At 38.3% G+C, this 27322-nt stretch overlaps 2 protein-coding genes across 12 annotated transcripts in view; both read left to right on the top strand.

Moving 5' to 3' along the window:
- Positions 1–2256: 2256 nt before the first annotated feature.
- LOC104587588 (uncharacterized) lies at positions 2257–13369 on the top strand. Of its 10 annotated transcripts, XM_088900052.1 has the most exons (6): positions 2279–2523; positions 2608–2665; positions 5137–5202; positions 6578–7109; positions 7349–7432; positions 7506–8012. In XM_088900052.1, the coding sequence occupies exons 4-6, from the start codon at positions 6585–6587 to the stop codon at positions 7518–7520; spliced, it is 624 nt and encodes a 207-aa protein (XP_088756178.1). In that variant the 5' UTR covers positions 2279–2523; positions 2608–2665; positions 5137–5202; positions 6578–6584; the 3' UTR covers positions 7521–8012. The 10 variants fall into 10 exon arrangements, 3 of the variants coding, with proteins under 3 accessions (XP_088756178.1, XP_088756176.1, XP_088756177.1); XR_016083689.1 differs by lacking the exon at positions 6578–7109 and having other exon boundaries at positions 2257–2523; positions 5137–5183; XR_016083688.1 differs by lacking the exon at positions 6578–7109 and having other exon boundaries at positions 2257–2523.
- Positions 13370–13875: 506 nt separating this feature from the next.
- The window catches only part of APC7 (tetratricopeptide repeat (TPR)-containing protein), a 55241-nt gene continuing 41794 nt past the window's right edge, over positions 13876–27322 (top strand). Inside the window, exons 1-5 of one of the 2 annotated variants that reach the window (XM_010245259.3) lie at positions 13876–14185; positions 14443–14511; positions 14696–14746; positions 16602–16739; positions 17051–17113. In XM_010245259.3, the coding sequence (XP_010243561.1) occupies positions 14117–14185; positions 14443–14511; positions 14696–14746; positions 16602–16739; positions 17051–17113 (390 nt within the window). In that variant the 5' untranslated portion in view covers positions 13876–14116. The remainder of the gene's footprint in view (positions 14186–14442; positions 14512–14695; positions 14747–16601; positions 16740–17050; positions 17114–27322) is intronic. The other variant, XM_088900049.1, reaches the window with a different exon arrangement.

Raw genomic sequence — 27322 nt, 5'->3', positions numbered from 1 at the left:
GCTGCTTGTGAGTTTGGTTACCACTTACTAATATCTTGTGATTTCCCCAATGAATGTGCAAAGCTTGTTTAATTCATCTTTTTTCAACTACTCAACAAAAAGGTCAAGGATCATGTGGAAATGTATGAGAGTTGTTGTTTGTTGGACTATATGGGAAAAAAGAAACTCAATGATTTTTTCAGAAAAGGAGAGAATGTTGGAAACTATGTTAGAAGTGATCCATATAAAGGTAACACATTGGTTGAAAACAATAGACTTGTTCATAGATTATTCAACGAATGATATGTTAAGAAATTGCAAGCTTAGCCTCTATTAAAAAGACCTCGAATCCCACCTTGAACCCTCCACCTATTGGTTTTATCAAACTAAAGTTTGATGGTAGCAGCATGGGGAATCTAGGGTCTTCAGGTATTTGAGGGGTGCTAAGAGATGAGAAAGGGAATGTAATAGCTAGGTTCTCTGGCCCAATTAGAGTTGGAGACTCTTTAAGGGCTGAGGTGTTAGCAGCTTTAAAAGGGGTACAAAGGGCTAAAGACCTGAATGTCAAGAAACTGATTGTAGAAGGAGATTCTGATATTGAAGTGAATTGGCTAAAAGAAGACACCTCTAAGCTTTGGAGCTACAACAATGAAAAGAGAAAATTCAAATGGCTGATCAAGAACATGGAAGTTCAATGTACTTGGGTAAAGAGAAATGCAAACTCCTTTGTTGATGGATTAGCTAGGCAAGGGGTGAATAGGGATCCTGGTTTCTGGACTTAGTTGTAATTGTTCTTTTCCTTTTGGGTGCCTGCCCACCTTCTTGAGGAGTTAAGATACTTTAACTCTTTTGTAAGCTTATTCCTATTTATTGAAATCCGTTGTTATTGATAACAAAATGGTGCTACGTTAAAATCTCAACCAATTAGGTTAAAGATGTCATAAGGTCTACATATATTTATGAGGTGTATTTTCACATTGTTAAGGGAAAATTGTTAAAACCTCACCTAAAGTTTTTAACCTTTGCTAAAACCTTCCCTAAAGTTTTGTAATTGTACTCATTTCCCTTGAACTTTTTGACACAGTTGAAAATAGACCCCCTCTGTTAGAATCCTCTAACAAGAGACACAAAACATTCAAAAACCAATTTCAATTCTCATTCTCCCCAGGCAAACCATTGGAAGATATTGATTCTAGACCAATATTCCCGTGAACCAAATGAACACTTAGGTATGTATCATATTTAGTGCTAAGTTGCCGACACCTCTTTTGGTTGCATTTGGTTGTAGTGTAAATCTTGGTCAAATGCAAAATTTGTACTTGGTTTAGGTTTGCTTTTGTTTATTTGTAGTTATGATTTGTATTTCTACTTAATACAAAATTTGTCATTTTTTTATCTCTTTTGCACTCTTGATAGTGCAAATTTTGTATACTAAAGATGGCTACGAAATTTACACATCATCTTTCATCCTACCTTACTCCTAGTCCTAGATAGATATACCTCCTCCTACCCCCATTGCCTTTTCATTTAAAATAGTCGGTTACTTCATTGTACTTCATATTTTGTTACTTGTAGACATATAAGATAAAGCTAAATCATTTTGTTACTTGTAGACATATAAGATAAAGCTAAATTTGAAGCAAAAGCAAACCAGGATTTACATTAGTGCAAATCAAGGTTCAAAGTATCAGAAAGACAATTTTAAGAGACGTATCAGGATACATCTTGGATACATGTGCGTATCGGAGAAAAACTAAGATACGTTTAGAAATACTATAAATACTTTAATAAATCATAAAAATACATCAACAACACTAAATATAAGACCTCAATGAGATGTATATATATTAAATTAATATTTTTTAAAGGTTTTATGAAGAAATATATTGTAGTTAATTATAATTTCATTAAAAATCTTATGCTTAACTATAATTTATAAATTATAATTCTTAAGTTTTAATGTTTTATGGGATGGGAAAAACCCAACTCTCCTATCCAACCATAAAGCATGCATTGGAACAACTTCTATGTAAAAATATAATTAATAATTATTTATTAATTAAATATTTATTATTTATTATTTATTTCTAAAAATAAAAAAAAACAAATAAACTTTATTTATTAAATAAATAATTATTATTAATTATTTATTAAATAAAGCCGCTTTGGCAAGTTTTTCCGTGCGGGCTTCGGACCGTTTAGAAGCTCAAAAGCTTGAATTTTAGGCTTTTCCCGTTTGGCAAATGGTAAGTATGTTTCAAAAATGACGCAGACCATTGAAGACACGAGAAGCCCAAAATTGAGCTTTTTTCGGGAAGCTTCGATTGAAGCTTTTGCAAGTTTCCAGCTTCTTCGAACGTGTGTTTCTCTGCACACGCTTGTGAGAAAATAGGGGATCTTTGATACAAACTCGCAAATGGTTCGAGCCTAACCCTGAGCTCTGCCATTGTCGACTTCTTTTTCTTCGTTCTTGCTCTGCCATTGTCGACCTGTGTACACATCTCTCTTCTTCTTCGTCTTCTTGCTCTGCCATTGTCGACCTGCGTACACATCTCTCTTCTTCTTCTTGTTCGAGTGTCGTTATTCTTTTTATTCTTCCCATGGCAAACCGTTCTTTCCTTTTTGCAGGTATACCATCAAAGGTGACTTGCTACGATCGAAGGTTTGAAGACTTGCGAACAAACAGGTACAACCCCCCCCCCCCCCCTCCCTTCGCTCGGAATCTCTTCTTGCTGCTGTTATTTCCTTTCTTCATCTGGAACCCCTTAACAACATGTTGCTTCGATTCCTTTGTCTGGAATCTCTTCTTGCTGCTGTTATTTCCCTTCTTCGACTGGAACCCCTTATGATGAGGGTTTTTCAATGTATGGCCTTCGCATATATGAAAGCTGGGAAGTCAATTGCTGCCTATTATAGAAGGGTTTAAAGAGTGAACCTCGGCTTTCTAGTTTCGGACTTATGAAAAATAGCAATGAACCTCGGCTTTCTTGTTTCGGACTTATGAAAAAAAGCTGGGAAGTCTCCTTTTTTTTTATGAGTAACTGATTGAATGTAGTTGGCCTCAGAATGGTATCACTTACTATTGGACCTCAAATTTATGGTTTTGCTTGTTGTGCATCTACTCCTTGCTTGTTGACATCAATAACCCACATTAGATAAATCTTATTCAGCTTTGAATAAGGAAAGATCATTCTACAATGATTACTGCTAGCCTAAGTATTGAATTTGTTCACACATTGTGGTTCATTCCTATAGGAAATGTCTCTGCAAGAGAAATCATTATGGTTTCGTGGGTTATGACACTAACACCCCAAACCCACAATAGCTAAAGCTTATTGCAATTTTTCATTTTTCTACTTTATGATTCTTTGAAGTTTGGGAGTAAATACTGTTCTTCTTATCTGGTATTCTTGTTACACTTCTTTTATATATTTGAAAGAGAAAAAGGTTCAAGAGAAGGGCCCATTTTTGTGCTTGTTAAAGAAGAAAGCATGGTCTCTATCTTCCTGATCAAAATAAGCTTGGGACACCTTTTGTTGATAAAAACTCTTGTTGTTTCCTTTCTTGCTGAAGACACCAATAGATCAAAAAGGGAGCAAGATACCATGATATACAACCTTACCGCAAAACCTTTTGCTGGATAAGAATCAGCTAATGCTTATAAATCTGTTGGTATGATCTATTGGTGACAAATGGCTTGTGAAAATTTTGACCACACTTGATTCTCTTGGGGGATCAGCATTAGAAATTACTTTGAGAGTTAAATCTTTACATATGATGCTGGAAATTAATCCAGCAACCCATTTATGGAGTGTGAACTGTTAGGGGATCAGCATTAGAAATTACTTTCATTAATTGGGGGATCAACATTAGAAATTACTTTCATTAATTGAGAATTAAATCACACATGATGTTGGTATCCTGTATTGTAGCATCCAGTTGTTTTCTTCACCTTGTTCTTGAATATTTTGCACAGCTATCTATGGAGTGTGAACTGTTTTATCATTGTATTACAATAATGGATATTCTTCTTTGGTTTTGACTACTATCCAGTCTTGGTTGATTTCAACTAATTCCATTTGCAACAATGATGATGTGTATTTTGTAGGGATTGACTTCCCTACAAATACTTTTTTGTTGGAAATTTTGATTCAACATTCCTGGTTTTCTAACCTCGGTTATCTATGCTGGATTTTCATCCCACCCATTCAATAACTATTTTCCAACAAAAAAAAGAGAGAAAAATAAGTATCAATGCCCTTAGTGCCCTTAATATCCAAGAAAAGATGTTGATCACTCTTTGGCTATACTGAATATTAGAATCATTGGGTGAAACAGGTTTTGCTCTATCAGAATCATTGGGTGAAACAGATTTTGATTAGTTGGTTCCAATCTATAAAGATTGAGTGAAACATGTTGGGTGAAACAGATTTTGCTCCATCAAAATCATTTGTATTGCTAGTTCGTTCCAAGCTATAAAGATTGATATTTGAACATGTGAAACATAAGTATTTGTAAAAAGCATGCATACACCGACCCCGTACACACTCATCCAATCTAATTCAATTAGGACCTAAAAAGCATGCTACTTATTCAAATTGGCCCCAGACCCAAACCAGACCGAGTTGCACATTTCTCTAGAGCTTTCATTGTTATTCAAGATTGTTAATGGGTTGGATCCAGATCAAAACTATCTAGATTTCAATTCCTGTTAATAATAATATTTGAATTTGAATGAAATATTATCTATCAAAATTAATCAAATTTGGATATTATGTATTATCAATAAAATGAATTAAGAATAGTTTTTAATGAGGCTTGACATGGTAGACACCAATGATGATTTCAGTGTAAATTCTTATTTATTTTTATTTTAGTTTATGCTTTATTTTATTTATTTGCATTGCAGAAAAAAAAAACCTGAAGCTAATTAAAGGAGTGTTCCAATGAACTTCATGTTTCTCAATTTCTACTTTACAGAAAAAAAATAAGAATAGTTTTTATTTGCTTTGCAGAAAAAAAAAATTAAAGGTTGTAAATGGGTTTCAATTTCTGCTTTTTTATTAATGTATCTTTAGTTGGTGAACTTGGTTGCTTGGGGGTTGTACCAGCAAGTTTGCTGAAGCTATCAAACTCTTGTTTTCTTTTTTTGTGCAGCTTTGTATTACGACCATTTGCATATTTTTTGGGTTCATTTACCACAGGTCACTCCTATCACTGCAAGTAATTCCATACTTGTATTATTTGCTTATTTAACACAAAATTTAAAATGATTCTAGCACTTTGATAGTAACTAATGATCTGATTATTATATAGATGGCAAATAGTGTAGTCAATACCACATCATTTGACGATGGACCCATTATTAATGCAAATTGGACTCTTGCGCAAGAAAATATTTTCATAGATTTACTAGTACTTCAAGTAGAGTGGGGGAATGGTTTCTGGGTGTCTGAAACCAAGTGGTTGGAAGGAGGTTCAACAAAGTTTTTTTGCACAAGTTGGGTTGAAGTTCAACACTAAATCCTTCAGTAACAAAATACAAGATCTAAAAAGTAGGTATAAGGAGTTTAGGAAATTAAGATTCGAACAAACGGGATTTGGTTGGGACAAGGAGAAGCATATGGTTGTAGCCTCCCCAGAGACATGGGAGAATTATTTATTGGTATTTTCTGAACTTTGAAGTTATTTAGAGATCATATTTGTTTGGGACTTTATATGTATGTAAATGTATATATTGATTGGTGTCCCCTTATCTTTTTAGGTTAATCTCAAGGCAAAAAGTTTTCGTAATATGGGTTGTCCAGAGTATAACAACCTTGAAATTATATTTGGGGGTACCACACCTACAGGAAGGTTCTTTGCATCTCTGGCACATGGAATAGAATCTCCACCCTAGGAGGACGGGCATGCCCCCCAATGATCCACACCTTGAAGAAGTTCAACAACCATCACTTGGCATTGTTGATTCAGCCAATATTGATGGTGATCAAATTTCTACTACAACCATAAAGCAAAATGCTTGTAGGAAGAAGCCATCTGAATTTTTTGTTGCAATTTCAGAACAAAATGTGTCAGTAGATAAGAGATTTGAGAAGTTGGTGGAAGCATTTAAGGGACTGAATAAAAAGCCGGAGAATCATGTCTCTATGAGCAATGTTTTAGCAGAGTTGAATTCTATTGAAGGGATGAATCATAATGACTACCTAAAACTTTATTAAGTGTTTGAGAAGCCAGATGCAAGAGAGTGGTTCATAAACATGCATGTTATTCTTAGGAAGAATTGGGTGTTTGGTGTCTTTAATTGTTAGATTCGTGAATGTTATGTTCTCATCTATGAACCCTTTCTTTTAATGTTTTAGGTGAACAATTGTTTATAATTGTTATAACTTCTTAAACTACTTCACAGGTGTAGGATTGAATAATGGTTTCAGTAGATACAATTCATATGGTATTATATGGTTTTGTGGATTGCTTATTGATTATTGTTTGGATGGTTTAATGAATAGGGTAGCACATTTGGTCCTTAATTTATGAAGTGCAGGTTTGCAATTAATTAAATATAAAGCTTTATGTGTATATGTAATTGTTGTGTCAGATTTACAATGGTTGATAGTTCGACCAAGAGGGTAGTGTTGCAAGCAATTTTGGCCGTTTTTGTAGATGATGAAGAGCAGCGAATGGTGACAAATGTCCTCATTGTGAAGGAACTTGAGAAGGAAGAAATGTATCTCTCCAAGACACCTTACCACAATGACATTTTGATCGGGTCAGAGTTGTTGAAAAATGTTATATGCAATGAAGGTAATAAGTGTTTGGAAATGTTTGGAATGACCATAAAAGCATTTGTTAGCCTAGTAAGTGCATTGAGACAAAGAGGGTTAGTGAAAGATAGTAGATATGTATCAGCTGATGAGCAGGTTGGAATTCTTTTAAAGATTATAGGACACAACAAAGCAAATAAAGATACTGCATACCACTTTCAACACTTTGGGAAAACCATTTCACGACACTTTAATTCCGCATTGAAAGCAACTTGTGAATTTGGCAAGGAAATTGTACGATCTGATGATCTAACTATTGTACCACCTGAGATACTCAACAATCCAAAATATTATCCATGGTTCGAGGTATCTCATACTATATGTGAGATAATTTTTCATTTCTTTATTCTTTAATAAAAAGCCTATCACCAAACTAGATTATTTTTTTCATCTGCAGAATTGTGCAAGTGCAATAGATGAAACACATGTTCATGCTTGTGTTCCATTTGTTGATCAAGTTCTATTTAGTGGAAGAAAATCAACAATCACCCAGAATGTGATGTGTGCATGTTCGTTTAATATGCTCTTCACTTTTGTTGAGGCAGGATAGGAGGGTGCTGCACATGATTCAAGAGTTTTTTTGGAGACAGTTCAAAACCCCGATAATATGTTCCCGCTACCACCAGAAGGTTAGCAAAACTATCAAATAACCCATCGGAGTTTTTTATTCAATACATTAACTACATTTGTGCTACCATATAGGAAAATATTACGTAATTGACTCGGATTATACAAATATGCTTGGATCTCTGTCTCTATATGGATCAGAGAGATACCATTTAAGGGACTTTCAAGGAAGAGGTGGTCGACCAAAGAATGCCGAAGAATAATTATGTTCATTCTTCATTGAGGAATGTCATAGAGCGTTGCTTCGATGCTCTTAAGGCAAAATTCCCAATACTAAAGTTGATGCTTCCATACTCACTTCACAAGCAAATCAGAATTGTATTTGCTTGTTGTGTGTTACATAATTTCATTCGATTATCGAGAATCCAAGATGTGTTTTGGAATGGTTTCTTTCAAGATGGTGTTCATTCATGTGCTTGTTGGAAATTTCACAATTCATTTGTTAGGATATATACAACTTTATTGTGATGTGATGTTCAATTGTTTTGTTATTTAGTCATAGCAACAAATCGAAGGGGACCGATGTGTCCATGTGGGCGTGGATGTATAAAATTGTGGATGGCAAAAATCGAAAAAAATTACGGAAGATGATTTTATAAATGTCCAACTGGAGAGGTATAAGTCCAATACCCAAAAACCATATTGATCAATATTTGTGTTTAATATAAATTGAAAATTATTAACATTTTTTTCTTCCAGCCACATGAATATGACTTCATGTGGGCAGATAACTACACTCTGGAAGAATAAAAAATCCACATCTTTGAACAACATAATAATGCTCATGAACATGCAAATTATAAGAAAGAGCGGGTTGTTGCAATTGGGGCTTGTGTTTGTTGTTGTGCCATGATGTGTTTGATCATTTTTTTTTTATAATTTTGATTTTCATTTTGTTAGTTTGGAGGTAGGATAGATACCACTAGAAGTATGGTTAGTATGTCCCTATCATGAATTGGTGTATGGTTTTTCCATTTTGGATATGCTTTGTAGTTGCGTAATACTAAAGTTGTATTTATGTTATTAACATGTACAAAAAATTTGAATGTGTAAGTGGGCCCGACCAATGGTATATACATATGGGGCCCACATTATGTATTATGCATATGTTGAAATGTATGTGGGGCTCACATTGAAAAAATATTTATGAACTCCATAATAAAGGGTGTACATAGTTGAAATTGCATGTGAGACCCACATTAATGCATTATGCATATGTTGAAATGTATGTGGGGCCCACATTGAAAAATATTTATGAACTCTATAATAAAGGGTGTACATAGTTGGAATTGCATGTGGGACCCACATTAATGCATTTTGCATATGTTGAATTGTATGTGGGGCCCACATTGAAAAAAATATTTATGAACTCCATAATGAAAGGTGTACATAGTTGGAATTGCATGTGGGGCCCACATTAATGCATTATGCATATGTACACATGTATATGAGGCCCACCTTAAAAAATATGTATAGGCTTCAAAATGAATGATATGCATAAGTGGACTTACATGTGGGGCCCACATTAATGCATTATGCATATGTTGAAATGTACATGGGGCCCACATTGAAAAAATATTTATGGACTCCATTATGAAGGGTGTACATAGTTGGAATTGCATGTAGGGCCCATATTAGTGCATCATGCATATGTTGAAATGTATGTGGGGCCCACATTGAAAAAATATTTATGATCTCCATAATGAACGGTGTGCATAGCTGGAATTGTGTGTGGGGCCAACATAAATGCATTATGCATATGTTGAAATGTATGTGGGGTCCATCTTGAAAAAATATTTGTGGACCCCATAGTGAAGGATATACATATGTGGACTTAATGTGGGGCTTGTTTATGGTAAGTGCATGGGGGCCCACAATTATGAAATGTATGTTTAGACCTATATGTGGGTCCCACATGTGTTAAATGAATGGTTTGTTGGCCCATACATGAGGCATTCATATATACATAACACATATTTTCATCACATTACCAAATGGTCTTCCAGCTTTGATGGTCTTTCCGGAGATCTATGAAAAATGTTTCAACCAAACAGTCTTCCAGTTTTGATGGTCTTTCCGGAGATCTATGAAAAATGTTTCAACCAAACAGTCTTTGGTTTTCCAATTGAGCTTGATTTGTGTGCATAATTTACATGTAAATTCTGGTGTTTATGCATGATTTTGATGCTGATTTGTGTGAATTCTTACCCCAATTGAACTTGATTTCATGAAATTGTCAAAGGGGACAAGTCTAGGGAAAAATAGCATAAAACCATGCTAAATGAGGTCAAATTGAAGGTGATACAGCCCCGTTAGGAGCAAGGCCCAACCGAAAGGTCAAATGAGGGCTATTCGGCCCTTAAAGCCCATGCAACACTCTTTGGGAGAGCCTAGCCGCAACCTTCCAAGGGAGCCTATTTGGCCCAGCAAGGAGGAGGCCCATTCGCAGCTCAAGAGCAGCCCAAAATAAGCTAGGGGCGGCAACTTCTAAAAGGATCAAAAGAAGCTAAAGGCGCCAAACTTTCTTGATGAGAGAAAGGGGTTGAAGAGAAGACTATAAAAGGAGAAGAGAAAGAGGGGAATAGGGGTCGAATACCTTTTGGGGAGAATTCCTTTTGGGGAGAAGAGAAAGATAGGCGCAAGAGAAGAGAAGAAATGAGAAGATTCAAGAATATTCAAGAGAAGAAGCTGATTTCGAATTTGGAGAAAAAGTCATTGGAAGAGATCAATCTAGGTTGTCTTCTTCCTTGATTTCTGCACAAGTGGTAATCGAATTCAGTTAGGGCTTTCATGTTTATTTTCTCCATTAATTCAATCTTTCTTGTTGTAATTGAATGATGTTTCATGTAATTTCAAATCTGTAATTAGTTCTCTAGGGTTATTCAAATGGATTAGATTCAATTTTGATGTTTCTTGATTATAAATTTAATTGTTAGAACTGTTAGCTGAATTGATCTTAATCTTTGTAATGTCTGAATTGCTTGAGAAAGAATTTAGGCAATCTTAATTCTGTTTGGCCGAACTGTTCTTCTTTCTTTGAGTTTTTAAATTGTTTGAGAAATAGTCTAGAAATTCGGATTTACTAATCAAGAACCGAATTGAGTGCAAGGTTAGAGATAACTTGCACAATTCGGTTGGTCATCATTCAATCTGAAATGATGCCCTAGAATTTCTAGATCTTAATGCATACATGAGGATTAGATTCTTGCTAGAGATAGAAAAATCATCACTCATGCATAGAATGAACATGCGCTTGAGAGAGGCTGTTCATTGTCTTGGGGTTTCACCAAATCAAGGTTGAATCCTAATCTAATCGAATGACCTAGAGATCTAATTATAGAATCAATTTTGTGCATAGTTAGATTGTCTTCTCAATTTACTTGCAAGGTATTTGATCCAATTATTTAGAAATAATTTTGTAGTTAGGATTTCAGATTTGTATTAGATTTACATTTTGGTTAATCAGATAAAAGTAGATTGATATACTACTAGTAGTTGCTGCATAAGTCCTCGTGAGAAACGACACTCTATTCATCACTCTATTACTTGTGTGATTAATACACTTGCTAGTGTAGCAAATACACATCAGCGGCCTTAACTTTTAACCTAGCTTCATGTTTTTAAAAGCTAGTATTTTTTAATAATGAATTAATAAAACTTTTCACATTGTCTGCTTATTTTTTTCATTGATTCACATTTTAGGAGGTCTATTTATCAATCGTGTTAAAGATTTAACCAATGTCAAATATGTCAACTGTAACATTTCATTTTATCACTGATTTAAATCTTTTATTTTATAATTCTTTTTTTTTTGTTTAGTATAGTATTTGTCCACTTACATTGCCTAAAAAAGGATTCTTTTTTGTATCCAAGTGGAGGGGCGGCAATTTAATTAATTAAATTCAAAGGAAAAATTAAAAAAAAAAGGAGAGGATTTAACCCGCCTTGCCCCATAGCCCAAACATACATAGTTCTCCCATAAATATAGAAAATTTTCAGTGATAGTTGATAATTATTCTAACCCGAGACTAATCTCACGTAGATGTGCTTATCATCATCATCCATTCAATTAGCTGACGATACATACATTCTGGCTTGTGTGAATGTTTGATGTCATATAATAATGCAATGTCGGGCCATCCAGGGGCGGAGTTAGGATTTTCTTTTAAGGGGACCAAAATGTAATAAACATAGATAGAAGGGCCATAAGTTAGTAAATATAGGTAAGGGGATGAAAATATAGGTAAAGTTAAAATGGGTATTGTAGGGATTTTAAAGGCATAGGGGTGGCCCCCTCTACCACCCCCTGGCTCTACCCCTAGGGCCAGCAAAATACATTCTAACACCCTTCAAACATGATTTGACAATGCATCTCACCATGGCACTGGGGCCTACCATGTGATTTTAGATCATATTGGGAGGGGTGGTGGGACACATTTTGTTGGTAGGAGATCCCGAACCATCAATTGGGGAATCGGATCATCTGTCAACAAAATACATTGCAACACCCTATCGACATGATCTGACACCGTACATCTCATACATAGCACATCCCATTTTTATGATGGGTTCCAGTCTCATGATAAGATGTGTGGTATAAGATCATGCTGGGGGAGTGTTGAAATGTGTTTTGTTGGTAGGCAATTTGGGCTTAAGGTCCAAATTCGAAGTCAAGCCCAATATTCTAAATTCGAGCCCCAACCCACACTATAATTTGATTCATTCGGGTTGGTCAATATATATATATATATATATATATATATATATATATAATTGGGTTGGGCTTTGTCAGGTTTGGACTACCTAAGGGCTTGGCCTAAGCTTAACCCAAAAAATAAAAAACCTGAATTTTTTGGACCCAAACCCAACCCAAGAACAAAAAATCCAAACCCAATAAGTGTAAAATTTCGATATGGGCCTGATCGGGCTCGAGCTTTGCACCCCTAACCTTGTCTAGGCTTCTATTTTGGGATTAAGGGTTTGAGCGAGTTTGATACCTTTCTAAGATATTTGAGTTTATTTTGTCTTTTTTATCTAAAGGGTTATGTGCCTAGGTTACAGAGTCGATCGACTGCCAACAAAAATTCTTCCACCATGTTATGTTTTAATTTCATCTTCATCCCCAAATCACATGCATGGTGGTCTCTCTTTTATGAAAGGTCCTTTCATAGTAGTTCCACACATGATGTACGCCACTGATAATGTTGGAAGGGATTGTTGTTGATAAGGAGTCCGGATCATCTGCTAACAAAATATGTTCAAACTTTTATGGTAGGTCTGATACCGCACAATTCACACCTGGCGGGTACCATTTTTATGGTAGGTCTGAGTCTTATAAGGAGATGTGCGGTGTTAAATTAAGTTGGTAGAGGGTTGAAACATGTTTTATTGACAGGTCTCAACTCGTTGACAAGGCGGTCTTGATTATCAATGCTAGAGTTCATATCTATCCATACATGGGCTTGAATATGTTATTCATGACCTATTCCAACATCTTTACCCACAAAACATTATTTCCGTTATTCATGGGAGATATTCCCAATACATGATTGTGGGGCTCTGTGGGTAGGGATGCGAGAACAATTTCTGATCCAGAGTGCAATACACTCTCTCAATGCTATCCCAACTAGTAATTATAGGCGCACATTATGGAGATTAGCTTCAGTCGATGCAAGGCCCGTTCGAACACCATTCGGACAGTCTTTACAGCCTTGTATCGTAAACATCTCCGCACTTGTGTACTTTATTTCATGGGGATATATTCCCAATGTAAAGCTATAATAGGTGTTTGAACGGGTTTTGCACTGACTGAATCCGGTTTCCACATCATGAACATCTCCCTGCAGCAATGGTATGATGGGTTATGGTTTGGAGAGTTTGTAGTAGATGTTCCCAAATTACTACTCTATTCCTTCTCCTAATCGAATGACCAAAATCATTTGATCCAATTTAATCAATCGTATGCGGGTAGTCGGGTACTACAGTTCAACTTCTTTCACTGACAAAGTAGACCTAGCAATTGGGTTGGGTGGGTCAGGTCAGGTTGAATTATCAAATGTTAGACCCTAACCCTAAATATTCGGGTTAGGGTTGACCCTTGAGTCAATTTGGGTCATCCCAAAAAATAACTGAAATTTAAAAAATAAAGAAAAACTACATGAAAAATGCCACAATTAAAGGAATTAACCTTAAAATTCCAAATATAAAATAAAAAAATTGAACATTTTACAATTTAAATAGTAAACAATAAAGAGTAAGACTAAGTAGAAAAACATTAATAAATGGAAACTTCTAACAATGCATAAATAGTCTCAATTAGACTTGGCAATCGGATCAGCAGGTTGATCCATGACCCAACCCAGTTTTTTTTCCGGATTGGGTCGGGTAAGGTCATTCTCACATTTAGATAGCTAAATATGAGACCCTAACCCTGTTTTTTCGGGTTGAATTGGTTCCGTTCGCGGCTCGGATAAACTTTTTACAGGTCCAGGTGACAAGAATTCGGTAGTAGGAGAACCCGCGTACAATTAGCAGACTAGCAGTAGTGGGTGTACCCCAAATATTTCGAAAAAACACTCGTGGCGGAAGGACGAAAAGCGAGAGCTTAGAAAAGGTAGAAGAGGAGAGTGAGAACTTCGGGGAGTTTCAAATTTTCGTTTTCGTTAGGTTCCAGATTTTGTTCTGCAATGGACGTTCTGAAGGATCAGATCACTTCCCTTCTTGATCACGGCCTCCATGACTCTGCTCAAATGCTCGTAATCTCTCTCTCTCTCTCTCCGTGTTGTTTCAGAGCTTTTTATTAATTTCACTAAATCAGGTGACTGCATTGAGCTTGTTTTTCTTGTTCTTATGATTTTATTCATACTCTGAGTTCGAGTAGGTTGAACCATTTTGTTAATTAAAAAACTTGAGCTTCTTTTCTTCTGTTTTTCTTCCTTTTTTTTTTTTTATTCAGACTGTTAATTCACGTAGATTGAGTCATTTTGTTAATTCAAGAAATCGTCTTGGACAGGGTTGCTTCCTCGTTTCTTCGTCGGCTATAAATGCTGAAACAAGTCCACATGTTAAGGCTGAAAACTTGGTAAGATTTTTTGCCTTTCTAGTACAGTTAGTTAGATGGGATTAATTTTCGCCAAATTGCAGTGATTACTTATCGGTCAATATAGATGGCCTCATTTGGGGATTTTTGCTTGCTATGGCTCGTATACTGTTTTCCGTTTGTCGTAGGCTTTGGGGTTGGGAATTGATGGTGATTGTTGCTGCAGGTGCTTCTTGGCGATTCCTTGTATGGCGAAAAAGAATATAGGAGAGCAATTGTAAGTCTTTATTAGGTTAATGAACCTAATTAAATAGCTCTGCCTGGGTAAAACTTTTGATAAATGTGTTATAAGTGTGATGCTGGAGTAGGTGTTCTGTGAAATGCTTTTTAGATGGTTGCCTTGCAATAATGCAAAAACATGGCCTTGAGAATTGGGGTTTTATATGTGTAAGTACTGTGGCAAGGCTAGGTGTGGTGGTCTCCTTGAAGGATGAAGAAAGGTCGAGGGGTATTGGGTAGCAGAGGTTAACGGAGTTGTTAGAGTTGATAGAATTCTGCCCCCATTACACTTTATTCCCATTTTTATAAGGGGAGACTCCGAGGCCCTAAAAAGGAGGGGGTTTGGTTCTTACTTGGAAGGGGGATCCTTGATTCGATGTTGGTTGCCAGGGGATCCTTGACACATGCGCTACTCCCCCTTACGGGTCTCCCATATTGACATGGCGCAGATGATGTCAGAACTAGTTTGACGTGTTCGCTTAATTGCTTTGTCAATTGCTGGATGTCTCATTATGAGTAACTTTGGCTTGTTGCGAATGCACAATGGTTCTTAACTCCATCGTAGGATTGTGATGGCTTTGAGCTCAATGCAAGCCTGTGATGAGTTATGGGTTCATCACAGGCCCCCGGTGTCTTGTTGTCGCCATAGGTGTTTCTGTGGTTTTGGTTTGATACCTTCACCGCGATCACAGACATGGGGAACCACATGTACTTACAATATGATCATGTGGAATGGAAATACTACAATTGTTTTATATGTTTAAGTCCATAAGTTCATCATCTATATGGAGCCACTGTGTAATCAGTTCATTTATTGGGATCGTAAAATTGACTAATATAATATTTTATGAATATTCCCCAGATGAATCTGTTGTATAGGGATTTAGGCTTTAATGCAATAAAAGATTAAAAGCAAATCATTTCATACAAGGTTGTTCCTGACACCCCATTTGTTGTTTTATGGTGGCTCAAAAGGGGGTGGGGGGGTGGGTCTCATCTTATACTCTTGTTTGGTTCCTACTTATCATCAGGGTAGGAAAAACTCTGTTGTATTTAATGCTTTGAAGCATGAATTGTTTGTTGTTTTCTTTCCAATCCCAATCAAGGTTGGCATTTGTTGAGGTGGGACACGGTTTATTGAGCCATTGGGATGGCAGTTCAATTTTGGTGACTTGAAATGAAACCTTTTCACCATCTTATTTCTTCTTAGATTTTAAAATTTTATGCTGGGCCCTCTTTGAATTTTGAAATGTGTATCATCCATGGAATTAGCTAACATTAAAAAACTATTCAAATGAACTATTGATTTTGTTAGCTGAAGCTCTAGCTTTGATTAATTTAATGAAATCAAGTCTAGGGGCCTATGGAACTGTCATGCATCTAATTGATGATCACCTAGGAATGGGAATCCCCTATTTCAACCATCTGTGAAAGCCTATTTTACATGTGAGATTTATATGATTAATATTTAGTATTCTTTTTTACATCTAAAATCTTATTGTATCGGGTGTTTCTCACTTACGCATGAATGTGCATATTGTGTGTTTTTTCACATGCACTCTATTTTTTATTTTTTCTTTTCAAAATTCCGCAGGGGGTCAGTTTAGGCTTGCCTACCCCTTAAATATTTCAAAACCTTGAACACCAAGTATTTAACATGTTGGGGTGCATCAGGAATGTTATGATGCTCCTGATGTTATGATTCACCCTGATACACTACGAAAATTTGATCCTTGTGTAAAACAAATAGTGCTAATCTTCTTGTAGCTTATGTTCAATTATGCATCCTGTTTGTTTCTTAAGACATTTAACAAGGTTATCATGCTAATTCTCATATTCATTTTTTCTGGTAGTACATGTATAAGCAAGCTTTGCAGCTTTGCAAGATCATTCCAAAACAAAATACAATGGCTTCTAGGAGTTCATTATCTACATCAAATAGGTCATCTTCTCCAAATTCGATGAATATTTCGGCAATTAATGAAAATGAGGTAGTTTTCATTATTTTTCCTTCAGAATTCCCCTTGTCAAACGTACATGTGACTTAAATGTTTCCTATGATTTTTTATTAATGCAAACGAGGTAGTTTTCATTAATTTTCCTTCAGAATTCCCCTTGTCAAACATACATATGGCTTAAATGTTTCTTATGATTTATTTATTAATGCAAATGGGGGTAATTTTCATTATTTTTCCTTCAAGATTCCCCTTGTCAAACATACATGTGGCTTAATATTTCCTATGGTTTTTATTAATGCTTTAGTGTTACTATGTTCCATTAATTACTTGCATTTTCATGGCAGGTGAAATTCAAAATTACTCTTTGCCATTGTGCATTAAGTGAGAATCGTGCTGCTCTTGTTGAGGTTTCTCTCTTTTTTTCCCTTTTGTTGATTTGTTAGTTATATACACTTGATCTGATTTAATATGTTTGAAGTGTACACATTTAGACTTTTTTTGCTGTTCATGGGTAGTGTAGCTTTGTGTGCTTGGTCTCGGGCTTTTGTAAATAAGCCCTTTTTGAGCTAGAGCTCACTAATATTATATATATTTAAAATATATATTATCATTTACTAATATATTATTGTTGGTATTATATAATCATATTACATATTGGTAATACATAATAAAAATATATTAGTAATACATAATACAATTTGCTTGTTCCTATTTTAGATCAGGCTTTGGCTTTATATAAGGGCTGGGCTTGGGCTTGGATATTTTCTATTGATAAATGGCAAAACCCAGCCCGACCTGATAGGGATGCAACTTGGGTGAGCCCAACTTGAGTCCGAACCAACCCAACCTGAAATTTTACATAGTTTGGGCTTGGAGCCAAGAATTTGCACTTTTTTATTTTTCGGGTTGGGCTTGGACCTAGCCCTTAGGTTCTGGCCCAACTTTGTTCCAACCCGAGCCTGACCCGACTATACACATTCATGCATACTTATATAGATTAAGGTTTGAAATTTTCCCTTATAGGGGGTGTTTCGGGGTTTAACCTAGTTCAAGGGGTAGACATGCCTTAAACTGATCCCTTTGAACTAGGTTTTAAAAAAAAACTAAAAAAAAAGAGGAAAAATCAGCTTTGATACAGGCTGATACGCGGTACGCCCCTACCGGTGTATCGGTCGTATCGATATTTTGAACCTTGATATAGATATGTATTTACGTATATACACACACACACACACTTATATGTATTCATATTTGCATAAATGCATATATACATGTATAATTTTAGAGCAGGTTAATTACCAACCCAACCTGGCCCAAGCCCAAGCCCAAGCCCAACCCGAGTGCATCAAATTACAATGGTGGCTAGGTTTGGGTTGGGAAGAGTAGGCTTGACCTTGGGCTTGGTTAGGGCTTGGGCCTTAGGCTACCAAATCTTAGGGTTGGGCTTGGGTTGATCATAAACCTGGCCCAACTTGCACCCCTATGACCTGGCCTGTGAACAGGTCTATACACATCATTATTTGGAAGAAAAAAGTCCCAAGGAATGAAATGATTGATTTAAAGGTTGTGAAAAGATGTTAGATATCAACATGAAAGAGAAAAGGAGAGGAGAGAAGAAGAAGTTGGCGGCAAATAGGGTTTAGAGAGAAGATTGTTGAATGTTTTCTCTCTTCCCTAATCCTTTTCATTAAAACATAATATACAAGTTTTGATATTTATAGAGAGGCCCTTAATTGGGCGTTTAACTTCATTAAGCATAACATAAAAAAGGTCCATTAACAACATAAACAAAAACATAAACAAATAAAAGCATCGTATGGGCCATTTGGCCCATTCTCTCGACACTCCCCCTCAAGTTGTGCATAAATGTCAATCATGCCCAGCTTGCCATTGTCATTTTGTAGTTTGGCCTTGGAGATTCCCTTGATAAGAATGTCAGCTAAATGTTCTTCAAATGTAATGAATGGTAGGCAAACTTCTCCAGAAGCCACTCTTTCTCTGATAAAATGCCTGTCGACTTCAATGTGTTTAGTCATATCATGTTGCACTGGATTGTGAGCAATGTTGATGGAGGCCTAATTATCACAATATAGCATCAATGACTTATCATACTCAACACCTAGTTCTTCCATCAAGGATTGAAGCCAAAGTAACTCAGAAACTCCATGAGCCATAGTTCTGTACTTGGCCTCATTTGAAGATCTGACAACAACTGATTGTTTCTTGCTTCTCCAAGAAACAATATTACCTGCCACCATGCTATAGTATCCAGAAGTCAACCTCCTATCATCAATGTTTCCCACCTAGTCAGCATCTGTGTAAGCCTCCAGTTTCATATGAATATGCTTAGCAAAAACAATTCCCTTCCTAGGAGTACTTTTCAAATAACATAAAATTTGTTTTGCTACTGCCATATGAGTGTCCTTGGGAGCATGCATGAGTTGGCTAGTGCAACTGACAACATATGCAATGTCAAGCCAAGTCATGCAAAGATATAATAGTTTCCCAAGTAACCTTTGAAACACTCCCTTATTCTTCAACAGTTCTCCATCAGAGGTAGAAAGTTTGTGACTCATATTAGTAGGAGTAGCCACCGGTCTTGCACTCATCTTGCCTGTTTCAGTGAGCAAGTCTAGCACATACTTTCGTTGAGAGATAAAAATTCCATCCTTAGACCGAGCCACTTCTATGCCAAGGAAATAGCTCAACTCCCCCAGATCTTTGATCTCAAACTCTGTATGAAGGAAAGATTTAAGATCATCAATCCCTGTCACATCAGTACTAGTCACTACTATATCATCAACATAGACTATAAAATATACCACCAATGAATCTCTCCTCTTCACAAAGAGGGTATGATCGGACTGGGTCTATATGTAACCAAAGTTAACAAGGGCAACCCTAAACCTTTCAAACCATGCCCTAGTTGACCGTTTAAGTCCATAGAGAGACTTCTCCAGCTTGCACACTTTTTTCCTCCATATCTGTGCCATACATCCCTAGTGGGAGAGACATATAGACCTCCTCATGTAATTTTTCATTCAAGAATGCATTTTTCACATCAAACTGATAGATTGGCCAATCTAAATGAGTAGCCAAAGATAGTAGAACTCACACAGATGTCATTTTTGCAACAGGAGCAAAGGTATCCAGATAGTCAATCCCATAGGTTTTTGTATAGCCTTTTGCAACCAACCTAGCTTTGTAGCTCTCAATGGAGACATCAACATGGTATTTAATGGTGTAAACCCACTTATACCCCACTGGCTCCTTCCCTTCAGGCAAATCAACCACTTCCCATGTGTCATTCTTATGCAGAGCATCTATTTCAGTTCTCATAACATCTCTCCATTCTGGAAAAGTAAGAGCTTCTGATACAGACCTGGGTATAGGGTTAGAAGCAATTAAAGAAAGAAAGGCATAATATGAAGGAGAAAGAAGACCATAGGAAAGATGTTTGGAAATTCTATGTGCAGTGCACTTCCGTTTACCTTTCCTGATAGCAATAGAGACATCAAGATCTGGGAATGGTGGCTGCAAAGGGATAGTATTAGTACCTGTTGTCTCTTCAGTAACTGGAAGTGTAGGAGGCTCATGTGGTGTAGAGGAAACAATGCTCACTTCTGGTTCTTTGCTGCTGGTACCACCTGGGATTAAAGAGGGGACGAGGAGGTAATGGAAGAGGAATATGAATATTGAAAGGAACATGAGATGATTGTTCCTCGCTTGACTCATTAAGAATAGAAGAAGGCTCAATAGGGACAAGAAGGGGGAGTGAAAATAACTGTGACAAATTCTTCCCCTTTGAATAATGCTTCCCCAGAGAAGAATCATAGAAAGGAGTGGACTCATCAAAGGTAACATCCATTGAAACATAACGAGTTCTAGTGTTTGGATCAAAACAACAATAACCCTTCTGTGTGGAGGCATAACCAAGGAATATGCACTTGTGAGCCTTTGGTTCAAATTTATGTTTCTGGGCACTTGGGATGTGTACATAATAACTACAACCAAAGACACGAAGGGGAATAGGGAAAAGTTCTTTACCCGGATGAAGGAGGCTAAATGGAGACTTAAAACACAACACCTTGGATGGCATATGGTTAATTAGGTAGGCTGCAGTGAGAACAACATCCCTCCCAAAATCTTGTAGGAACATGTGAGGCAACCGGGATACTTCTTGCAACTTCAACTATGTGACGATTCTTCCTTTTAGCAATTCCATTTTGTTCTAGAGTACGAGCACAGGAACTTTGGGGAATAACCCCAAAATCAGTGAGATAAGAGGTTTGGTTTTTCTCAAAGTATTCCTTTGCATTGTTAGATCTGAATATTTTGATTCTAATACCAAATGGGTAAGAACAAATTCATGGAACTGCCTCACAAGTTTGGGGAATTCATCTCGGGATCTCATAAAAAATAACCAAGTATATTGTGAGAAATCGTCAATGAACAAGATAAAATATCTATAGCTTCCCATAGAGGGTAGGTGGTATGGCCCCCACACATCAGAGTGCACAATATGGAATGAAGAAGATGATCTTTTATTACTCAAAGGATAACTGTTTCTACAATGTTTTGATAACTCACAGGACTCACAATGAAGACTGGACAAAGTTAATTTCCTTAAATAGTTTTGGGAATAGATGACTCAAAGCAAAAAAAGATAAATGACCCAAATGAAAATGACATAACATGACACGACTAAAGGACTTTGAAGAGATAGATCCAAAAGCAGCTTTCCCAGGTTGCCCTTGGCCTTGTCTAGGAGTATCCAACAGGTATATTCCATTCGCCTCATGGCCACTCTCAATCACTTTCTGAGACTTTAGGTCTTGAAAAACACAATAATAAGAATGTTACACTGCAGTTTAAGGATTTAGTTAGGCTACTCACAGACAATAAATTAGTATTAAGTTTAGGGACATGAAGAACATATAGAAGAGGAAGGGAGTCTGTAGCCTTGATGGTTCCCTTGCCAGAGATAGGAGCAAGTGAGCCATTAGCTAGGGTAATCTTATCACGACCAGGAATCAAATCATAAGAAATAAATAAAGTGGAAATGCTGGTCATATGATCAGAAACACTAGAATCAATAATCCAAGGGATCCTACGATTACTTGAGATGGTTGCATGATTGGTAGTAGCACGTATACCTGAATGTGCAAATACAGAAGTAGTTGAATTGCCCAGAGGGTTGGAGGAGGAGGCTGCACTCTCTAGGTGATTGATCATCCTCCCATACTACTCATATTCTGCCTTCATAACTGCTAACTATTCACTAGCAGTCCTCTCATCAGTTAAGCACCTGTCATTATCTGAAACAGTGGCTATGTTGGCACTTTTTGCCTTCACATTATCAACTTTCTTTTGGAAATGAGGTGAAAGGAGTTTTGGATGCAATTTCCAACATTTATCTTTTGTATGTTTTGGTTTTTTGCAGTACTTACACACAACTTCCCTTTTTCCTGAATCACTTGAACTGCCTGTAGTCACCTTCGGTTTCAGCTCCATATTGGCAAAATGATCACTTGGGATTGTCCCTTGAACTTGGACCAGCCTCCTGTTCTCTTCACTACTCACCATGGAATAGGCCTGAGACAATGATACATTATCCTTGCCTAAGATATTCTGTCTGATGATGTCAAACTCGGGATTCAACCCCATCAAGAATTCAAATACCCTGTTTCTTTCAACTAATTTCCTGTAAGTTTCAACATCATTAGTACTTTCCCAGACAACAATTTCCATTAGGTCTATCTCTTTCCACAGAGATTTCAGCATTGAGAAGTAAACGGCTAAAGGTCACTCCCTTGCCTTAAATTATTCACATCACTCCTTAACTTATATGCCCTAGTCACATTTAATTTTTGTGAATAAGTTTCAGCCACACTATCCCATATTTCCTTGGTTGAATTCATCCATAAATAATGTTGACTAATTTGTAGTTGCATTGAGTTCACTAACCATCCAATGACGGTATAATTCTCTTGCATCCATTTTTCATAAAATGGGTCATCTTCCGAAGGAGCTTTCTTGCTCCCAGAGATATACCCCTACTTGCTTCTGTTGCAAACATGAATTTTTACTAACTATGACCATGCTAGATAGTTGGTTCCATCTAGCTTGACTGTGGTCATAGCTAATAGAGAGTCAACAGGAGCTCCCGAAACCATTTTTCTTAACTTATATGCCTTGGCCACATTCAATTTTTGTGAATAAGTTTCAACCACACAATCCCATATTTCCTTGGCTGAATTCATCCATAAATAATGTTGACTGATTTGTGGTTGCATCGAGTTCACTAACCATCCAATGACGGTATAATTCTCTTGCATCCATTTTTCATAAGATGGGTCATCTTTCGGAGGAGCTTTCTTGCTTTCGGGGATATACCCCCATTTGCCTCTATTGCAAACATGAATTTTTACTAGCTGTGACCATGCTAGATAGTTAGGGGTGCAAGTCGGGCGGGTTGGGCCGGGTTTATGGTCAACCCAGGCCCGACCTTAAATTTTGGGTTTAAGGCCCGAGCTCGAGGTCAAGCCTGACTTTCCCAACCCAAGCCCAACCCGCCCTGTAATTTGATGCACTCGGGTTGGGCTCAGGCCTGGGCCGGGCTCGGGTTGGTTAATGAACCCACTCTAAAATTATACAGATATGAATGTATTTATGCAAATATATATACATATATTTATGGATGTATGTAAACATTTATGCATAATATCTATACAAATGTTATATATACAAATATGTATGCATAATCATATATATGTAAATATGTATGCAACATTTACATATATCTACATATATGTATAAATGTATATAATTGGGCCGGGCTCGGACTACCTAAGGGCTAGGCCCGAGCCTGGCCTAAAAAAATAAAAAGGCCTAACTTCTTGAGCCTGAGCCCAGCCTGGGGATTGAAAATCCAAGCCCGACCAATGTAAAATTCTGGGTTGGGCCAGTTCGGGCTCGGGCTGGGCCGACCCAAGTTGCACTCCTATAGATAGTTGGTTCCATCCTACTTGACTATGGTCATAGCCAATAGAGAGTCAACAGGAGCTCTTGGAACCATTTTTCATAACTATATGCCTGGGCCACATTCAGTTTTTGGGAATAAGTTTCAGCCACACTATCTCATATTTCCTTGGCTGAATTCATCTATAAATAATGTTGACTGATTTGTGGTTGCATTGAGTTCACTAACCATCCAATGACGGTATAATTCTCTTGCATCCATTTTTCATAAGATGGGTCATCTTCCAGAGGAGCTTTCTTGCTCCCGGAGATATACCCCCACTTGCCTTTGCTGCAAACATGAATTTTTACTGAGTATGGCCATGCTAGATAGTTGGTTCCATCCAGCTCGATTGTGGTCACAGCCAACAGAGAGTCAACAGGAGCTCTTGGAACCTGTCCGGATTCAGCCCCACACTTGTTTTCAACTCCCGAGATATCCATTTTCCTCAAACAACTCCAACAGAACTTCAAACAGGTTCAAATGATAAGCAAGGAAGATAGGATAAAATAGACACCAAGTACCAACCTCTATGAAGTCAAATCTACCAGCTGCGTCTCACCCGGAACTCGGGATAAATCAGAAAACAGCAGCCACTCCCTGTAGGCTTTACAGAACACCACAAGACTTGAATCGATCTTCAAGAAAAAGAGAAAGGACCCCTTCAATCACTAAGCGCCAAGGTGAAGCTCCTTGTGGGGCCTGCAAACAGAATTCTTCAGTTGATAAGGGTTTTGGGCAAAAAATTTCAGGGACTGTTAGAATGATGACCAAGACGGCTTTCTTTTCTCCAAAAATCCACTAACAACTAGGCTGAAATTTTTTTTCACTAATTCGATTCAGTCTCCATACACTGTGTATGGGAAAAAAGAGAGAAAAAAAGAAAAAGAGAGCCCACTCTAATACCAAGAAGAAAAACAGTCCTAAGGAATGAAAGGACTGATTTAAAGGTTGTGAAAAGATGTTAGATATCAGCAGAAAAGAGAAAAGGAGAGGAGAGAAGAAGTTGGCGGCAAATAGGGTTTAGAGAGAAGACTGTCGAATGTTTTCTCTCTTCCCTAATCCTTTTCATTAAAACCTAATTTACAAGTTTTGGTATTTACAGAGAAGCCCTTAATTGGGTGATTAACTTAATTAAGCATAACATAAAAAGGCCCATTAACAACATAAACAAAAACATAAACAAATAAAAGCATCCTATGGGCCATTCTGCCCATTCTCTCCACATAGAACTATGTTCATCAGTGGTTATCAAACTTTAATGTGAAGGTTTCTAATTGAGCTTCTTAATTTATATCTATTCCTGGCTTTATAACAAATATTTCGTTAAAATAAATTTCTAAGTGATAGTGTACATATGTGGAGAAATGGGAATGTAAGTAGTTGATTTAGGCCAGATTGGTTATTTCCATTTTTTTTTGCCAAATTACTCTTTGCTCTTTGCAATTATTATTAATGTTATGGGCCCGAGCGTAGGATCTCGTGACGGGTCGGTCCACGGGGAGAACCTCTTGCTTTCCCTTGCGCCTTCCCTTGCGTGCAGACCCTATTGTGGAAAACCGAATGGGTGATTTGTCCAAGAGACCACCCGAACTCTTTGAATGGGTGATTTGTCCAAGAGACCACCCGAACTCTCCTCACTCTTCTCTTGACTGGAAAACTGAATCCCTTTATTTCAACTCATAGCTCCTTAAGTAGGAGATTACAAAAGGGGGTTCCTTGTTGGATTTGGCTAGGCTAGGGTAATCCAACTTAAACTCAAACTCCTAATTACCTACTCGTAAAGGTAACACAACTCTTACTTAAGATAAGATGAGATAAGGATAAGGAATGGTGAAGCTGGCGGCGAGTTGGTGAGCAGAGCTGATGTGGTAAGATAAGTGTGGACCCACCTTGATGAGCTGTCATGTGGGCCCCGCCCTACTGTTGCTGCCGGGTGGTGCGCGCGTCTCGCAGTGTTGCTGCCGTGCGGTGCGTGCTGCTGTCTAGTGCTGCTGCTGTGTGGTGTGTGCTGCGCGCTGTCGGGTGGTGCGTGCTGCACGCTGCCGGGCGGTGCGTGCTGCGTGCTGCTGGGCGGTGCGTGCTGCGTGCTGCCAGGAGGTGCGTGCTGCGTGCTGCGCGCTGTCGGGCAGTGCGTGCTGCTGTGCGGCATTGCCTGCTGCTGTGCGGCTTGCTGTGCGTGCTGCACGCTGCCGGGCGGTGCATCCATAACATCACACCCCTCTTGGACTACGAGCTTGTCCTCAAGCTCAAATTGGGTGTCGAAAACACCGTTAGAGGAATCCTGGATAGGTGGAATGGCTTTGCCCTCCTGGATCGGGTTCCCATGGAGGGGGTTCATCCTCATCTTCCTCTTGTTTCACCAGGAGGCAGAAAAGTCTCTTGCACTTGTGCCCTACTGAGTAGAGTTCATCGCAATTAAAACACTGCCCCCTCGCCCTGCGTTCTGCCATCTCAGCCCTGGACAAGTGCTTAATGGGGGGGTGTAATGGCGCTGCTCCCTGCATTGGATGTCGATTTGGGATTGGTGCTTGTCTGTGGCTTCCGTTCTTGGCTGGCTGCTGAGTATGGAGCCACTCCGACTGGTTCCGGGGATGCCCATGCTGATGGAGGCCATCCCATACTGACGGTTCCGTGGCTGAGCTGTAGTTTGCGTTCGAAGGCGCATGCTAGGTTCATGGCTGTGACCAGGTTGGGAGGGTGTTGCATCTCCACGTCCGCCCTTAGGGGTTCTGCTAGCCCCGCGGTGAACATGTCGACTTGCTGATTTGCGCGAACCGAGGTTGCTCTGGCGAGAAGGGTTTGGAACTGGCGTTGGTATTCTGCCATGGTTCCAGTTTGCTTGAGGTTGACTAACTCGCCCAGCGGGTTGCTTGTCAATGGTGGTCTGAACCTGAGGAGACAATATGACTTGAATTGATCCCAACTAAGTCCTGGTTCCTCCTGTTCCACTCGGTAGAACCAGAGCTGCGCTTCGTCTGTCAGATGGAACGCGGCCAGGCTGACCTTATCCTTCTCCTCCGTGCGCTGATTACGGAAGAATTGCTCGCAGCGGTACAGCCATCCCAGTGGGTCGCCGCTGCCGCTGAATGAGGGAAACTCCAAACGGCTATACTTGGGAATAACTGCGGCTGTCGGCGCAGCGATCTGTTGTTCGCTGGATGCCTCTGCCTAGTCCGGACGACGACTGTTTGTGTTGGCGATTCCCTTAGAACTCCTTTCTTTGTTGGAGAGGAATGCTTCCAGCAGGCGTTGCAGCTCCCGAACATCTTCCTTGACTTCACGAACCTCCATGCTGGTTTCTGCTAGCCTATGTTCCAGTTCGTGGACCCTGGAAGACAGCGGCTCCTGTTCCCCCATGACGGTAGGCTTTGATACCAGAATGTTATGGGCCCGAGCGTAGGATCTCATTACGGGTCGGTCCACGGGGAGAACCTCTTTCTTTCCCTTGCGCCTTCCCTTGCGTGCAGACCCTATTGTGGAAAACCGAATGGGTGATTTGTCCAAGAGACCACCCGAACTCTCCTCACTCTTCTCTTGACTGGAAAACTGAATCCCTTCATTTCAACTCATAGCTCCTTAAATAGGAGATTAC

The sequence above is a fragment of the Nelumbo nucifera genome, chromosome 3 (assembly GCF_055504915.1).
Source record: "Nelumbo nucifera cultivar China Antique chromosome 3, China Antique-T2T, whole genome shotgun sequence".
NCBI classification, from domain to species: Eukaryota; Viridiplantae; Streptophyta; class Magnoliopsida; order Proteales; family Nelumbonaceae; genus Nelumbo; species Nelumbo nucifera.
Note: the sequence above shows the minus strand (reverse complement) of the source record. Positions and strands in the feature narration are given on the sequence as shown.